The 18,241-nt window shown below is 39.1% G+C and overlaps 2 protein-coding genes and 1 long non-coding RNA gene across 5 annotated transcripts in view; 1 reads left to right on the forward strand and 2 right to left on the reverse strand.

Annotated features, from left to right (window-relative positions):
• Positions 1 to 1,346: 1,346 nt before the first annotated feature.
• tcf15 (transcription factor 15) lies at positions 1,347 to 2,915 on the reverse strand. Its single transcript, XM_030422168.1, has 2 exons — positions 2,254 to 2,915; positions 1,347 to 1,692 (listed from the first exon to the last, which is right to left on the reverse strand). Exons 1-2 carry the CDS (start codon positions 2,731 to 2,733, stop codon positions 1,630 to 1,632), a joined length of 543 nt encoding a protein of 180 aa, XP_030278028.1. The 5' UTR covers positions 2,734 to 2,915; the 3' UTR covers positions 1,347 to 1,629.
• A 6,700-nt stretch (positions 2,916 to 9,615) lies between these two features.
• Positions 9,616 to 12,142, reverse strand: srxn1 (sulfiredoxin 1 homolog (S. cerevisiae)). The gene is made up of 2 exons (XM_030424051.1): positions 11,805 to 12,142; positions 9,616 to 10,753 (listed from the first exon to the last, which is right to left on the reverse strand). Exons 1-2 carry the CDS (start codon positions 12,042 to 12,044, stop codon positions 10,544 to 10,546), a joined length of 450 nt encoding a protein of 149 aa, XP_030279911.1. The 5' UTR covers positions 12,045 to 12,142; the 3' UTR covers positions 9,616 to 10,543.
• A 30-nt stretch (positions 12,143 to 12,172) lies between these two features.
• The window catches only part of LOC115585582 (uncharacterized), an 83,299-nt gene continuing 77,230 nt past the window's right edge, over positions 12,173 to 18,241 (forward strand). For all 3 annotated transcript variants that reach the window (XR_003984726.1, XR_003984728.1, XR_003984727.1), the window contains exons 1-2: positions 12,173 to 12,243; positions 14,060 to 14,128. This is a non-coding gene — a long non-coding RNA (uncharacterized LOC115585582). The remainder of the gene's footprint in view (positions 12,244 to 14,059; positions 14,129 to 18,241) is intronic.

The raw sequence follows: 18,241 nt of genomic DNA on the forward strand, positions 1-18,241 counted from the left end.
TGGTTCTCACACGATCCAACAGTTTAGTTTGTCCTGGTCTCTGCTGGTGTTGAACAGTCATGGCCGTAAAACTAATGATGTTTTTATTGGCACTGATTGCCAATAAATACGTAAAAAAACCAACATCTGGCTCTGGTGCAGCATGCAATCTGTAACTAGTAACTAAAGTTATCAAATGAATGTAGTTGAGTACAAAGTACAATATTTTTCTCAGAAGTTTAGTGGAGTGAGGTAGCCCTACTTCTAAAAGTAGCAGAAACTGAAATACTCAAGTAAAGTGAAAGCACCTCAAAATGTGTCTTAAGTATAGTGTTTGAGTAAATGTACTTAGTTACATTCCATCTCTGATTTGATATATGATCTATTATGTAAGATCTTTATTTTGAAAAGTAACCAAAGCTGACAAATAAAAATAGAGGAATAAAAAGTACAATATTTATCTCTGAAATGTGGCAGAGTGGAAGGACAAATAGTGTAAAATATAAATAATCAAGTAAAATAAAAGTAGCTCAACACTGCACTTAAGTAAAATAGTTATGCAAATGTACTTAGTTACTTTCAACCAAAGGGCCTGAATAACAAATTCAGGGTGAATCTCCGCTGACACTAAAAATAAATATAATTGCAGAGAGGGAAGTTATCTTCAGGATCAACGCCAGCGTTATATTTGCATCATTCTCCGTCATTACACGTCAGCAGGGTTTTACTTCTGCGCTCCACCGTGACCTCTGACCTCTCACCCCATCTCTCCCCGTCCATTGGGCCCACAGCAGTGATTTATCCCTCTGACATACCAACAGCTGTGTTGGGGGCTCCGAGCAGAGTGTGGGCTACTATTTGCCGTGACTAATCGATAACAGACTTCAAAAAACACCAATCGTGAGACTTGGGGGGAAAAATACAGCAAGTCATTGACAGTAAAAAAACCCAAACCTCTGTTTTGGCTTCATAAACAACGTCTTGGCAATATTACTGGAAACAATGGGAATGTGTGTGTCTCTGTGTGAGAGACAACTTTCCACAGGGGCATAAATGATACCACAAAGTCGGGTGTTAAGAAAATAGGTATTTACAAATGGAGCTAAAGATAAAAACAGAACGGTAATTGAGCATTGAAGTGTCAAACAAAGAAACATTTTAGTTTCCCATCAGACATTTTCCAAACTGCAGTTCAGCCGCTTGTTATATAATAAGAGCAGTTTCTAAAAATAATGCCACCGAGCTTGAAACGGAGAAGGTCACTCAAGATCGTTGGTCCCGGAAATAAACATTTTCTGGACATTTTGACATGACACTTCATTTTGTTCGAAGCTTGTTCGTCGTGGGACAATCAGAAGAATAACCGCTTTCATTTTGATAAAATATATTTTTATTTAAAACCTTTGTGAGGGAAAAAAAGGGACAAAAACTCATAAGTTTCCAAACAAATGCACTGCATCTTTGAAAGGCTTATGCTTAAAACTCTCAGTCAAGTATAAATAGTCTCTTCTTTGATTCCATCATTTGATCCAGCATGTGTACATGTGTGTGTGTGTGTGTGTGTGTGTGTGCTGTGTAACACCAGCGTTGACTCTTCCCTGAGAAAGTCTTTGAGGATTTTCAGGTTGCCGATCATTCACTGGTCTTCAGTCAACGTCTCATTCGCAGTGGACCCAGCCCTCGCATCTTTAAACAGTCTTTCCCATCCTTTATCTGGAAAAAAGAGAAATTTCTCAGTCATTTAAATATCAAACACGTTTCAATTGAACTGCAACAGATGTGTTGTATTTGCATTCTGGAGGAATTAAAGACACCACTACAGCTCATTGTCCATAAATCAGCAACTCTTTCTTCAGCCTCGGTGTCAAATACATGTCCAAATGCAAGAGGAAGCAGCTGGTCATGTTGGATATCATATTATGTTTTGAACAACACTGAAATTCTTAAAGTAATAAAAAAAAAAAAAAAACCCATCTGTGTCTGACTGTGTGAGGAATTTACAGCAAACACCAAGACATACGTGTGCGTAAAAGTGCTTTTACGCACACGCTTGAGGACAAAATAACGGAGTCACACAGAAATTGTCAGGACAGATAAACAGACAGAGACACAGAATAACAAAAAGTTTGATCGAGAGCAAAAACATGTCAAAGTCGACGAGCCTGATTCGTGTCAATCTGCCTTTTTGTTAAATTTGCGCACATTTACGCATCAGTCACACCTAAGGCGCAGTGGAATGTTTCTAGGATAAACACGTAAACAGTATTTATTTACCCCTTTCCTCTGATTGCTCAAACAGAAGGTGCAGATGGTCCTCGGCTGCTGCGCCCCGCTCTCTCCCTGCGCATGAACCGCGCCGAGGCAGGGCTGCTCGTCCGCGCCGCCGTCCCCGAGGAGAAGCACGTTGGCCAGATGGGAGATGTAGCTGGATGCCAGTCGAAGAGTTTCGATTTTGGAGAGCTTTCTGTCCACCGGCTCGGTGGGTATGAGAGTCCGGAGGGCTGTGAAAGCCGTGTTGACGCTCTGGGTCCTGCCTCTCTCCCGGGCGTTTGCTGCGCTCCTCTGCTTCATGACCACCACAGTTTCTCCTTCCAGATTGCGCGAAATCCGTCTTCGTTTCTCGGTGGAGCCGCAGTAGCTCTGCTCCGAGCTGCCGTCGCTCTCGCTGCGGTTCTCATCATCCTCGGACGTGACAGTGAAGTCCGAATAGATCAAATGTGTCGCCACAGGCCGCAGCATGGCGAAAGTCATCATTAAAAAAGTCCCAGCTCCAAATCCTCTGATAGACCAGACCGGAAACCAACTCTGGGACCGACCCTACATCTCAGTACGACACATAGTGCTGCATTCAACCACTACTTTAGTGAGGGCGTTTTTAATAAAGCTGACCCACTTCAGTTTGCTCTGGCCTATTTTCAGGACGGACCCTGACTACCTGGTCAGCTGGGCTCTTATAGCTGGATGGGAGGAGCTGCCTGCAGCACACAGTGTTACAGTGACCTCTCCAAACTCTGCACACACAAACAGTCTCATCAGAAACATGACACATTGTTCTAAATCACAAAGCACAAAAATCTCTTTAAATCAAGGTCCTTGTCATAGGCCTTATTACGAGCTAATTCTGTAGGTAATAAGACCTTTAAGAGTCCTTATACGATGCATAGTAACTATTAAGACTACATGAACTATTAATAAGTGCACAATAAAGGATAAACATAGTCTGTGTGTACAAGAATATCGTCCGATATCGTATCAATAAAGTCATTTTTTTAATCCCTGATATCGGCCTAAGAAGATCTGCATGGGTTCGGCTCTAGTAACTTGTTAGTAGCTGTAAAATAAAGGTAATGGAGTGAAAAGTGAAATATGTAATTTATATATAGTAGTAAGAATAATACTTTACAATGAGCTGCAGTATATCAAAACCCAGTAATGGAATGTGAGTACATTCCACTACACATTTCCAGGCAAATGTTGTACTTTTTTTACTCCACTACATTTATTTGAAAGCTTCAGTTACTTGTTACTTTTCCAATAACATGCTGCATCGGAGCCAAAGTAGCACATTTTTAAATCAATTCAATCAGTAATCGAATAAATTAAAAAAAAACGGATTCATGTCATCAGAAAAAATACTGAATATTAGAGTATACAGTGTATATATACATGACCTTTGGGTACTTCATACAGATCTTTACTCAAGTACAGTACTTAAGGAATATACTTGGTTACATTCCCCTACTGCATGTAGTTTATAAGGACCCCCCCAACATTCAGATGTGTAAATTATAGAGTCTTTAAAAGGCATTAAGGGACTAAAGTTTGCTTTTCACTATTTCACAGTTTACAGTCTTGTGTTAGTCTGACATGTTTATGATGCTGCCACCCACTGAGCTTTGTTTTTGTTGGCGGGTAAACTGCACCGATACAGTCAAGACCAAAATGAACTTCACAGAAGTTGCTCAGCGCCTGAATATGATTGTGCAGGTGTTGTGAGACAGTAGATGTGTATGTAAATTCTGTTTGTCTTGACATCTCTCACATTTCCATTGGAAATTGTCAATTCAAATGTAAGAAGTTCTATCATTTGAATATATTTTTTAGGAAGCCTGACTTGCCCGGCCTTGTGTCACGATTGCACAGCAACTGTAGACGAGTTAGAGTAAATGATCCCGCTGTTAAATCATCATATAAGCTTTGTCTGGCCTACAGGCAGCAGAGGAAAGTTAGGTGTGAGTAAATAAACACTGAGCAGATGATCCTGGAATGACAAGGGTTTATTTGCTTGCTGCCCTGAGTGCAGACAAACAAAGCAGTGGCAAGTGAATGATTTAGTCCCTCAAAGTCACATCAACACACACGAGTCTCCCTCAGCCACAGCCGGCAGCACATTCAAACACTCCAACGTGCCTCAGCTGCAACAACAATCAGACATCAGACACCACAACTGTCTGCTGAAGGAGCACCGAGGTCCTACAAAGGACACGCACCAAACAGGAACCTGCAGTGGCAAAGGCTGTGAGAATATTTCAATTAGCAAACATAAGGTAGTCTTGCCAGAGATTCAACTGTTTACATATTAATTAATAAAGAACTGTGAGCTATGAAAAAGACATAAACTGTTTCATTTGTAGTGATATCTGATGACGAAGGGCAATAAACCCCATCAGCCATCAACAAACTAATTATGTTCCATGTCTCCAACACTCTCTGCTGCTGTTAATTACATTAAGTTAATTTAGTGGCACCCGTGACGACTCACTGAGAATTAAGCATGTATCTCTGTATAGCGTGTGAAGCAGCGTATATTCTTGGCGGTACAAATGTGTTTGAACACGTTGACATGGGACTAATGACAGAAGTTAAAGCGTTCTTAGAACAACTCTCTGATTTCATGGAACAGTGAAACACTCCTTTCCTCGTCCGGAAGACGTAGATCCGTTTATCCACACTGATGAGGCGACAGCATGTTGGGTTTACCACCCACCGTGTCCTGTGTTGTTGCGCTTCAGAGATCTCCGAGAACAGCAGCTCTTTCTGAACAACTGAGCACAGAGAGAAATGTTTTCTGTGTCTGTACTGAGTCATGTTTTGCCACTCTGTGGATGGCAACGTCACGCGGTCCAACACTTTCCAAGACGGATGACATTCATGGTCCCCAGAGGGTGAATCCTCATAACTGTGACGATTCTCTGACTTCCTCTCTTCTCTGAAGGTGACATATGTTGCCTTTTGGTGGAACTTTACAGCAAATATTGGATCGACTACCATGAAATTCGATGCAGATGTTGGTTGTCCCAAGAGGATGAAATCTTATAATTTTGGTGACCCTTGTCTTTTTTTCTTAAGGGCCACAAGATCTGCAAACATGCAATTAACTACATCATATTCCTCCCATACAGCTCCTTTTATTCACACGCTGAAATACAGACACACAACACTCACAACCATAGCACTACACTTTCTCTCACGCACACACACCCACACAATACACATCACAATTCTAAATGCAGGTCCTTTGCAAAACTTTAAAAATTCAAACCATTTCCACTGTAGCCCAACAGCTGGCTAAGATTTTGATTTCAATTGTTCTAAATGTCTTGGATGTTCATCTGTCTTATATAATCTCATTCTACATTTCTCCATCTTCGCTATGCAATTGCTTGTTGTTATTCTTGTCCTTGTCTGTCTGTCTGTCACAGTTTATTAAACCTTTTTTGTTTGTTTGTTTGCACAGGGTGAGTCGGTTTTGGAGCTGCTTAAACCTTTTTTGTATACTTATGCTTGAATAAAAATAAAGTTGTCCTCCGAAGAAGGGGGGTGGTGGTGGGCCAAAAAAAGAAAAAAAAAATCACAATCAGCAGGTCAGACTTTTTAATCAGAATTGGCCGAGGAAATTGCAGCCAGTGCATCTTTAATACTTACTTACTTTCTTGTCAAGATTTAAATTAGATGATGGACACCAAGTTCACCACACTCAAGCTCACTAATTCTCTAAAGTGTAGAAAAGGGAAATGTGGACTTACAGGTGTTATGTGCTTCTGTCATTTTTACTCCGTGGGTTTGTACGGGTTAAACAAACAAACCCCAAAAAAAAAAAAAAAAAAAAGACATCACTGAAAAAAACAAAGAGTAGCTTTTAGCTCTACTTCACAAAGTATGGCTGAGATCCAGTATTATCTAGTTTCCTTATCACATTAGATGTTGCATTCAAGTGCGTAGCGAATCAGAGTGAAACTTTATAATTCTGGTGGGCAGCGTCTCCGCTTCTCATCTGCTTCTCACTCACTACTGATTCACTCATCATGAATTTTGTCTCTTTTGAGTCACTGAGACTGGAAATACGTGAAAGTAGAAAAAAGGGCTGACTCCTCGGGTCTCCTCTGCTGCTGACACATTTGCACCCTGCTAGGCTCACTCTGTATCTTCAGTAGATTCGAAAGTGAATGGGGTTGGAATGGGGTCGAAAGGTATCGACAGATGGAAATTACCAACTGTTGGCTTTGGTCTTTTCATGGGATTTAGGAGCTCCGTCTCCCCTGTCCAGACTCACGGAAGGGGATGGCCCGTACAGATAAGGGCGGTTGGGGTTGGTGCTTACACTGTGTTGAGATGAAGCCAAGAAGAAACATAATCGAGGCGAAACGCACAACAGCCTCATCAGCCCATCACATATTTTTCCTCGTCCAAGGGAACAAGTTCATATTCACAAAGCTACACAGCGATGTGTCGCAGAGCACACAGCGGTGAGGTCAGAGGGCGGATACGGCATTGCAAATCTGGCACAGATTACACGCCTGCAGCCAGCAGCAGTCTGAGGGAATTCCGGATAGGAAGCTGTGAGAAGCCGTCAGCGACTCAAACACCTAAACCTAAACTCTTTCAAAAGGATTTGGTTGTAATACCTCCCCGAGTGGAACAAATGGGTGAACCGGCTAACCAGAGATCTTTCTTTTTTTGCTTTGCTATAGTCTCTACATACAAAATACAGATTTGTATCAGGATTCAGTATTAAACTATGAATAGTGGCCAGAAAACTGTTTTTGCAGAGTTTTAACGTCGCACTGAAGTTGACCTTTGACCTTTTGGATATAAAAATATATTACTTTATCATTTAATCCTGTTGATGTTAAATTTGTCGATAGCTAACACAACATTTTGAGGTTATATTTAGAGCGACACAGCACTTAGCGGAGAAAATCAAACCCTGCTCAGGGCATCGAAAAGCCCCATCAACAAATCTCATGATCTAAACAGAGTCACAAGTTATTTTGTTAAATAATCACTGAGCAACACAACAGCAACAGCCAAAAGGCGTAAGAGCATTGACATGCCTCAATCCATTTGTGAAAATGACCAGAAACACTTCCTCTTCTTAGCCCCTCCAAATCCCCTTGATCTGGTTAAATCCTCAAAGATAAAGCGTACAGAACCACCCATGGTAACCGCTCCCCGAAGCAACAGGTGCAATATACTTTTTCATACCGGTGTTGCGTGTCAAAAACCCTTTGAGGATACGGTTACTTCCAGACAGTGAGCGAGCCACAGGAAGTCTTCTCACACGCGACGATTCAGGGGAGAAATTTAGAGTCCTTTAGGGCCGGTCGGTAAAAGCTGCCCCGGGTCTCCCTTCATTTCCTCGATGGCCACAAAGGGAGACCATCAAGCGTTCATTGTGATGGTGCCGATGTCGGAAAGGCCTCGTCTCTGTGTAATGACCTGCGATGTATAGTCTGCCTATATCAATCTGCAAACCTACAGTTCCTTCCTCAAAGACAGAGAGAGAGGTAAAGGAACTGACTTGATTTAATAAGCAGGACCAGTCTCAAGGTCAGAGCCAACAAACAGGGTGTTGCATAATACATTTACTAAAAAAATAGAAAAATAAGATGCAAGGTCCTGGCGGCATCAGTGACCTTATATTACTATTGTTATATATGAGTAACTACAAACTCCATGAGACTCTGAGGAACATCAGCATACAAGGGATGGGCGAGATAGTGACCGATGGGGTTTGAACTATGTTAAAGACCAAATAAATAGTTCCCTGAACTCTCTGTGTTTTGTTAGACGATTACAAATATTCCCATTATGTTCGTCTAGTTTGTGTTGTCCAGTTAATCCATCATGTGCATGTTGGTAGCTTCAAACGTGGCGTCTAATTACACCTGGTGTTATTGGCCATGGTATTTAATTCACAATAGAGATGATTTTGCAAAATGTGTGATAGTGTATTTGGTTCTCTAATTAGAGTACAACTGGAAATAATGGTGTCTAAGTATGCATATATTTTAGTTCTAATACAGAATATGCATATACAGCCTGATGTTCTCATCACACCTGACTCCTACAAACGACCTGGTACACTGTCGATGCTCCTTTCTACCATCTCTTCTTCTTGTGCTGTCTGAGCTCTCACAATCAAAGCTGACTGAGCAGAGAATTCCATAATGTTTTGATAGTACATAAAAATATGTCCTATTTATTAATTGGTTACCAGCACGTTGTTCTAGTAAGTAAAATAATGCATATTCTTCATCTTATTCTGCCGCTGCACACAAAGCAGCTCTGCACCAATCGATTTCTAAATTTAACAGCGGTGACACACAGAAGAAACAGAGTAAAAGGGACGTTTTGACATAATTTAAGACTGCGAGACAGCCTGTGTTTAAATCTTCCTCAGTGCTCAGCAGGAGGAACTCAAAAGGTGCCCCGTCTAGCTCAGTTGAGTTTATTTGCATATTTTCTTTTTATAAAACAAGAAAGTTAAAGGTGCAGTTCAATGAAATCATACTGTGTCCATGCCTTGAAAAAAAGATGTCACAGCAGGAAAAACACCAGGATACATGTTGGCAATGTATGTTTCTGAAAACCAGGGATGTGATGAAACATTTCTTTATGTTGCAAGTTTATTGTCTTCAGGTTCAATTTCATTTAGTTACAACACTGCACTTATGGTCTGGTTAGGTTTAGGGACAAAAACCACCTTGTTAGGGTTAGGAAAAGATCATGTTTTGTCTTAAAATATCTGCTTTGGTCGGCACAAACACAGCTAGAGATTGTCCCGAGGTCTTCCTAAAAATATCAAACGGTGTCGAAACACAGTGTGGAACTCGGGTCACCAGCTTGGCAACCTTCTCACCTGTTTCTCCAGCACCACCCCCTACACATCCTGATATGAGAGTCAAGTCACAAACATCCAGTGTGAACATGATATGCCATGTTGTGCTACGTAGCTTGTTACTCATAGAAATGTGATCGCATCTGTGGTTTGCAGAAAAAGCTGCCAACATTTTTTCCTGGCGACTGGGCTGCCTCGGCTGGATATTTTTAAAATTCACCACTCTATTTGACGCATCAATTTACACACTCACAGGTTGGACCATTGTATGTACAACCCTGATTCCAAAAAAGCTGCAACACGGTGTAAAACATAAATAATGTTCAAAAACACCTGTTTGGAACATTCCACAGGTTAACAGGTTCACTGGTAACAGGTGACGCATCCTCAAAAAGCTCAGTCATTCTAGAGGTTCACCACTTCGTGAAAGACACGATTGTATAAAAAGAATTGGATATTTAAAACATAAAATATTTATAAAAGAACACTTCATAAACCTTCGCTAGCAAACCCCCTTTCAGTCCAATCAAGTCCATTTTATTCATATAGCCCAAAGTCACAACCAAAATACGTCAAAAGACCTCTTTATTCGTGTTTCACACAGCAGTCTTACTTTTTGGGAATCAGGGTTGCAGTTTTCAGACACATGCTGGGTTTTCATCATGTCAACACAACTGTAACCATGAGCAGCTGAGTTAAGAAAATCCCTCATGTCGGTGTCTGACCTGTTTGTCAATGCTGTGAGTAGTAAATAGTAAAAAGGGCTAAAGATTGTTTCATCAAATCAGTGTTAAAATGGCAGCAAAAGATGGACTTACATCCAAATAAAACTGAATATTGAAAGGCAATATTAACGGTCAATGCAGGTTATTTAAAACAGCCAACAACACTTTGTTTGACTCTGTATTCTCCTGTAAACACATAAAGCAACACAGACAAAGAAAGCCCTTTGGACTATTTGTAAGGTGTCACTACAAGGCAAACCATCTTGGAATGAACCCTCCCAAGTCAGGCTAATGGGACTTCTTTCTGCTCAACCCATGCTGTCGAAAAAGGCTCTGAATGCAACATACTGTGCATTACAGAGACATTGAACACAACAGAGATATTGTTAATGTTATTGGTAACGTCTGTGTTTTCCCTACTTTAAGGTCAAATGTCTGCTGAAAAAAAAAAGGCTTCAAAATTGGCTGTGTTGCGGGTTTTCAAGTGTATAAGTAAATAACTGCAGGAAAACAATCAATCAATTTACTTTTTATGACAGTTAAAGTTATTAAAAGACAGAAACATGTGTAAGTCACAAAAACATAGCTAGACAAACACACATCGCAGTCATTTTTAAATGGTAAAAGTCATGTGTTTACTAAAGAGTTACATTTCCCCCTGCTGGTAGGTCCTTTCCTTTGCAGTCACCAGCTGCAAAAACTGCAAGCTGCTCCAACGTCACCTCAGATCAGGCGTAGAAGCCCCCAGGTAAGTGGTGAGGTCCGAGACATTTGACTTGATGAGCTTGGCTGGGATGGTCGGCATGTTTAACCTCTGATAGGCAGCAAACCTGTGACAGCCTCCAAAAGAGTAGTAGTAGTTTCCCCCCTCTCTGCCTCTGATCCAGAGCACATCGATTGGAGGGACGACGCTCGTGTTCGCTGCCTCCTGGAAGACAGCGGACAATTATTTCATACAGCAAATAAACTGTCATGATTAGAGTGATATTACGGTATTAGTAAGTAACAGGGCTGCATGATATGGTAAAAAAATATTCTCATACTGTGATTATTTTCATAGATTTTGCATAATTTTCACAGTTAAAAAGATTTAAAATCACAGTGGTGTGAAATTACTTGGTGATCTACACCCAACAAACATGTTTTCTTACTTAGTAAAAAATATATTAGACATAACAGTGTATAAACTGTTTACCCCGTAAAGTAAATTCACTACTATACTACATTGTGGAGTGTGCTTTTTACTTCAGCTCACATTTTTTTGTTGATAACTCTATTTACTATTTACTTTGCTCCATCAGATCAGAGTTAGGTGTTTTAAAATGAATGTAATTAATCAACAATTTGATCATAAAACACACAGATTTTAATCACAAGAAATTCTAATAATCATTAGATGTTCAGTTTCAATTATCTGATATTCAGTTTTTTTCTTCTTCTTAAAATAAATGTATTTCGACAAAAAAAATTGGCTTGACTCTGATACAGCATGTAATCTACAAAATAATTAATAATCAAATGTATCTCATATATGTCATAGAATAAAAAGTACAACATCAGCCTCTTAAATGTAGTGGAATGAAAGTATATAGTCGTAGAAAATGGAAATACTCAAATAAGGAGTAGTAGGCTACCTCAAAATTGTACCTAAATAAAGAACTTGAATAAATGTACTTAGTTACATTCCATTGTTGTTCATTATAGTCCTGTTTTGTCTCATATTTTACCATGGTCAACACATCGATTTCAATAATATTTCGATTAACTGTGCAGCCAGTGAGAGCAATCACACCACGGTCCTGCACAGCATAAATATGTAAATGACCCTGAATTAAGTGTAATATTGATTTTATTGCAATTGATTTCATTTGGGTAGTTAGCTCATTAACAGCATTGTAGGCCACACATTTTCCTGTCCCAGGTTTAAATCTTGCACGATTATCTTCAGTCACATGTGTATATATAAAATCACAAGTTACCTTTATTGTGTTCATCAGACTCTGAACTTTCAGCTCGTCCAGCACCGAAGGAATCGGTCTGATGATGACGTTCATCGGTACGCTATGAACCTCCTCGACGCTGTCCGAGTGAATCGACCTGTTGTCACTGTTTTTAACCTCCGCGGGGCCGCACTGAGTGGACTCTATCGACATGTTTCTGCGGGATAAAACCATCAAGTTAACCAGAGTTGTATGACTGCTGTTCCACAACCGAAACATTTACTCTGCGAGTGTAATATAATGTTTTGAGCGAGGGTTCCTTCACTTCCTGGATGCTAGCTTTCTTGCGAAGTGCGTAGTTTAGAGGAGGGTTCCCATTGGTCTACTCCCCTGTCAATTATAAAATAGGTCACGCCCCCTGAGGACCGTTGGAACTTCCCTCGACGTTGAAAAGGTTGAATTAATTGTTTTATTTAAGGTAAAAACGTCTTTAGTTGTTTCTTTAACATTTAGCATTATTGTTGTAAGCCTTGCCGTTGTTCTCATATGAAGAGACAGAAGAACAATGCTTGAATTAGATAATTTTCTTGGCTACTTTGTGAATACTACACTAAGATATATTACTAGCTAACTTTTAAAATTGATATGTCGAGCTTGTTAGCAAACAGATGCTAATTTATGTCATTTGGAGTTATTTTTCTTGCCACCTGATGAATGTAAGTACAGCATTCACTCTCTGTAAGCTTTGTTTTCGGGGTCCACCAACTCCTGAGGGAAATATTTACCTCTTAAGCTGCTAAATGCCCCATTATGTTCATTAGCTAACCTAACTAATCAATGGCTAACAGGTGATTCTAGCTGATAACTATGACAAGCCAGAATAAACAGTCTAGACATCTTCAATCAGTTCTTACTAATTAAACTCTCATTACAGATATAAATGCAGTTCAGTTGTAACCAGTTTTAATTTCAGATATCGAAATTGAAAAAAACAATTACATATAACCATTATTTAACTTTTAATACAATGTATTGTGTGTAGTCACAATGTCACTATAGCTATAGTAAATTGCCATTATTGCTAGTAAAAACACAGTTTCAGATATCTACAATGTCACTTAGAACTATTAAGGATTTTTAGATATCATAGTATATTAGTTCTAACTAGTATCCTCCAATCGATGTTAAAGATATCTTGAAAGACAACTTCTAATACTAAGAATGTAATTGTAGTTCTTACTTATGATGCTATAATAGATCTAAAATATAACTACAGATAGTAGTGTTGTTCTATTAAATGTTGAGTCGGGTTTCCATTGAGCACAGCTGCTGACCTCTGTTGTTGTTGACAGCGGCTTTGCTCCCCCCTTGTTTTTTCGGTCCTACAGACCCTGATGCTGTTCGTGTTAACATAATAACAATGATATGAAACTTGCGTTTTTTTCTTCTAAATGTGCTGTCTTCTTTTCTCCCAACCCCGTTCGTTGTTTGCCAGAAACAGGACATGCACATTTGATGAAGATGGCAACATATGGATGTAACATCAATTAAGGACATGTTTCATGTGTTTACATTACATGAGCTATGCATTCATTCTGCTTCCCAAAATGACATTCAAAGATAAAGAAACATGAAGACTGTGTCCTTTTATATTTCAAGGTCAGTTAGAGCCAGGTCATTCCCCTAATGAACAAACTGTTGTCAAACTCCGATGACATTAATCCTGATAGACTCATTTGGAATGTGCGAAGAATAATGTTGCATAAAAGTATTATCAACACCAGAAGAAGGTATTGGACATGTGAAACTCTGAGTTTAACAGAGTAATATGTAGTTTTCTGGTGTTGACCTCAGAAATATGCATCCCGAATGGTGTTCATAAGCAGTATTTATGAAATGAGAAAATATCAGTTAGCTTTAACCTAATAAAACAATGTAAAGTATGTCTTTTGAACTGTTCAACAGAACATTGAGGTTAACCGGTCTGCCTTTTAGCATGTAAAAAGGCCCATGTTGTAAAAATCTACTGACTATTTCCTGGCATGTTCATGTAATACCAAACACAAACTTTACCACTTTTGTAACATAACTTATTCATTTCTTGGCCAAACTGTCTCTCATTAAAATTCACACCAGCAATTAGCCGTGCAGTTGAAAAGAGCTGCTACAAGCCCAGAATCCTTTGGTGACAATAGTTTTTAATGAGGTCAGTGTTTTGTATTGTCGACTGTTGCACGATATAGGCCTCCTCCCTCCTTCAAAGTGTGCTACTTGGTGATTTTCTATTTTTGCAGGGATTTCAAAGAGCCAGCCAGGTTGCTGTGGTTACAAAAAAGGACGTCTGGGCCCGCAGCTTTGCACAGGTAAGTGGAAAGCTTCAAAGATCTGTGGCAGTGGAGCGGAAACAGAACTATTGTTGTTTTCTCCAACACCACAGCTACAGCATCCTATAATGAGACAATTAAAAATGATTTCTTGGACAGGAGAGGCAGGCCATTATATTGAATTATTACAAATACTTTGAACTACAATGGCAGTGCCTTTTATGTTGATTAATTGGTCACAAAGGGATCAGTTGCAACATGAAGGAGGTCTATATATAGTATATAATCATTAGTATGTTATATATCCTTGTAGGATTAAACTGAACCAAGGACATACTGTAATATAGGTGTTGCGGTGGATGTAATCAATTTTTTCAGGCGTACTGTCAAGTGATAGTTTCGCAGTAGCAGCAACAATCTGTTCATAATTTCGCCCAGAACAGCTTCGTTTTGAAAGCTATATACTTCCTTTTTTTTTTATCTCAAAAAGCAATTTAGCTGACATCAGTACAGTGTAAAAACAACTGAAAAACTCCAATTAGACTGCAGTATGCTGACAGGGATCATGCAGCTTGCTGCATGACTTGGTGTTTCTGTATGCATAACTACAGTATAGTAAATATGTATGGTGACATAACCCCCCTGGGCATTCACCACTCTATACAATACCATATTTAGAAGCGTCTTTGCTGTCAATCAAACACCACATCATCATACAAAAGAAACCAGCATCACACGAAGAGAAGAGATCCTGTCAGTCAAAGCATATAGACATGTAAATCATCTGCAGTGCTGAGGTGTGTTTGGAGTCCCACTACACTCTGCGTGACCCTATGCTGTCACAGCAGGACTGTATTCTAGTCGCTTACATATCTCAATTACTTAGATTGAGTTAGTCACACAGGTACAGCGGCAGGTCACGGAAGAACAGTTCCCACATAATGATTTGCTGTTAATATTAGATTTCAGTCCCCGTGGGATTGTCACACTTAGAGCAGCTGGAGAAAATTACCTGCCAGCCTTCCGACAGGGAAGTGAGCTATATTTATTTATACCTTCTCTTTTTTTCCTTATCTTTTTTTTACACGTTGACATGCTTTTAAAGTAATAATTATTCTGACGGCGATTTGCAGTCTTCAAACTATGCTTTGTGATAGATGAATGTGTCTGAAATCGTGACACGGTTTAGCAACAGTGGATGTCGCTGTGTTTGCGGCTGAATGTGTGACTGATTTGTTCAGTGATGTTGATTATTCACTAGTGGCTCTCACTGCTTAAACCTATGAAATTATTTTCTGTGCAATCTGCTTTTAGTACAGCTGCCCAGAGCAGGAATTCTGTTTAATGATCTTCCTTGCCTTGAAATGCATTTTCTCCCCAACCTCACCCAGAGACAGATTAAGCGGTGCTTTGGAGTGATATTATTTAGATGTGATGAGTTATAGATTTTCCAGTGTAGATCCATTTAGACATTAATTCTTATACTTTGCCCTGAAAACAGAAGCAGAAAAATACTTTCTTAAGTGTTCAATCTTTTTCAAACACGTATAACCACTAAAGCACAATTAGAATTATCTATTTATCTGTAAAACAAATACTAAACACCTCACATCTGCAATTCATTTGCTATCCTTGTTTCTACATGTATTGTATATGAAGGGAAAAAAGGAGCTATTTAAGGAATGCCCTCCTTGACTTTTGCTTGAGTGCTGATGACAAGTTGGATATCTTAGATGCATAAAAATGCGATTTTGACATGACTTCAAAAAGAGAAGCATACGGATGAGGTGGACCCTCTGCCAACAGAGAGACGAGGAAACAGATGGGTTTTACACAAACAGCACAAACATCAAGAACACTGAGTTAAAGAGCTTGGCAGTCTCACTTGATGAAACAGTGAGGAATGGAGGCGCTTTTAATGAGCATCTCTCCTGTGATGCAGAATGTGAGAAGACAAACTGTTAGCTCTTAAAGGGGCAGTTACAGTTGGTTGGCCCTGACAGGTTGAACCGAATGGTTTTACTAACCTATTCTTGTTGTGTGACTTTGGTCAGTATGCAACATTGGTTGTGACAGGAATATTGGTGGAGAGCTATGTGTTCATTTTTACTGCAAATGAGCCTTGAGCATTTAAATTATCCAGCTGTACTGATGACACTATCAGCAACAGAAAAATAGCTTGTTGTTTTATTGTGAACTCAGACAGTTGGGGATTAGCCAACAGATGGCGCCAGATGTATGTGAAGGGTCAGAGCGAAGGCCTGAACCAGTTAAGCAGTGTTGAATCAAGAAATGATTGTTTTTCTAATTATAAAGATTAACTGTTGTTTGCTAAGTCAACCTGTAGACAACTGAGAAACACCAGTTGCAGCAAATAGTGATTTGATGAAAATCCCATTGGGGAAAACCCAGTCACAAATATTTGTATTCAACATTATTTTAGGAGTACAAGAAATGATTTTTTTTTATTGATTAATTTGTTCATCTTTGTTTTAGATAAATGGATTGTCTATTCTATGAAATGTCAGAACAAGAGAAAAAATCCAGAGGTGCCGTCTGCAGATGTCAAGTTTTATCTGACCAACAGTCCAAAACCCAATTATAGTCAAGTAAAAATAATACTAATCTTCAAAAAATAGCAAACATACAAGCTTTTCGAGAGGCTAGAACCATGAAATATTTGGGATTAATGTTTTACTAAACAGCTGAAGTGATTTATTGATTGTCAGAATTGCTGCAGATTAATTATCTGGTGATTGACTAATCAAATCATCAACTAATTGTTTCATCTCTAATGTTTTTTTCAACAATAGAGATGATTTCTCTGATCAAAAAAGATCATAATGCGATTAAATTCTGTGGGGCTGCAACTAACAAATAATTAAATCTGTTAATCAGCTGGTGGTTTTCTCCATTAAATGTGTGGAAAATGAGTGATACCTTCAAATCAGCCCAGAGCCCCAAAAGAGATTTAGTTTACTATCATGTTCAGACAAATTAAAACGGCAAATATTCCCATTTTTCAGTTCGATACAGAGAAATTAGCAAATTCTCAAACAGTTACTTGAGAATCAAAATTGTCTGATGATTGACTTATCAAATCTTCAACTTATTGCTCTACAGTTCTGTTAACAATAAAGATGATTTTGCTCATCAATGCAAATCAGAATTTGATTAAATGCTGTGGAGTTGCAACTAATATATATTTTCATCAGTTAATACACCGGTTATTTTGTCAATTAATCAATTTAATGTCAGTTAACTGAGGAAAATGCTAAACACCAAAGTGATACCTTCAAATCAGTCCAGAGCCCCATGTCAGCTTACTGTTGCAGCAAATGTTTCTATTTTTAAGCTGGATCCAGATGAAGTTTGACTGTTTTTATTTTATGTACGTATTCTACTTCATAATCCAAATTGTTGCTGATGAATTCTGTGATGGACTAATCAATTGATTGACTTAACGGTTCAGCTGTTGTAAATGTGTCGTATGTAAGACACCAGTTGCATCTAAAATACCTTCCCACTAATTAACTTGAAATGAACAGCAACACCTGTTACAAATATATTTTTTTTCCATATTCCTTTTTTTACCTGTCATATTTTACCAGCAATAACAATGATTTCTCCAGGTTGTGTTGCCTTACAGCTGTATCTGATGCCGTAGGTAGATCTATGCAGTAACCTCAGAGTAGCCCCTCACCCCATCAGCAGGCTGTTATATTTCCTCTCAGACAGTCACTCAGAAGATGATGCCATTCTCAGGTCAATATCTTTGAAGTGTGAATCGAGCTCGCTCAATTTTGCAGCTTGTTTTCAATAATTTACTCGATAATATGCTCTGAGTGAGCGTGGCTGTCTGCGGAGTGTTGCAGGAATATGTATGAAGGGTCATAGTCCCCATACCTGCCTCCTGGTGCTGATCACTCATTGCCGCTGTTTTTACACACACAGCACAACCACGGGTGATGTAATTGGATTGCATGCGTCCCCATTTTATAGTCCATTGCCATGTAATGAAATCAGTTATTTACTTTCATCATAAAATGTGATAAGGGACAACATCTGCCAGGGTAAAGTTTGAGTGAGTACTGCACATGAATGTTGATATGCTGTCTGAAACATCCCCATTTGCAGCACTGGTAGCATTTG

Source organism: Sparus aurata, chromosome 7, assembly GCF_900880675.1.
Source record: "Sparus aurata chromosome 7, fSpaAur1.1, whole genome shotgun sequence".
Taxonomy (NCBI): Eukaryota; Metazoa; Chordata; class Actinopteri; order Spariformes; family Sparidae; genus Sparus; species Sparus aurata.

Excerpts from the sequence above, each read along its gene's own strand:
- tcf15 (XM_030422168.1), bottom strand. The coding sequence starts at position 2,733 with ATGATGACTTTCGCCATGCTGCGGCCTGTGGCGACACATTTGATCTAT. Across the intron at positions 1,693-2,253 it reads TGAGCAATCAGAGGAAAGGG|ATAAAGGATGGGAAAGACTG; the intron begins GTAAATAAATAC and ends TCTTTTTTCCAG.
- srxn1 (XM_030424051.1), bottom strand. The coding sequence starts at position 12,044 with ATGTTTCGGTTGTGGAACAGCAGTCATACAACTCTGGTTAACTTGATG. Across the intron at positions 10,754-11,804 it reads GTCTGATGAACACAATAAAG|GAGGCAGCGAACACGAGCGT; the intron begins GTAACTTGTGAT and ends GCTGTCTTCCAG.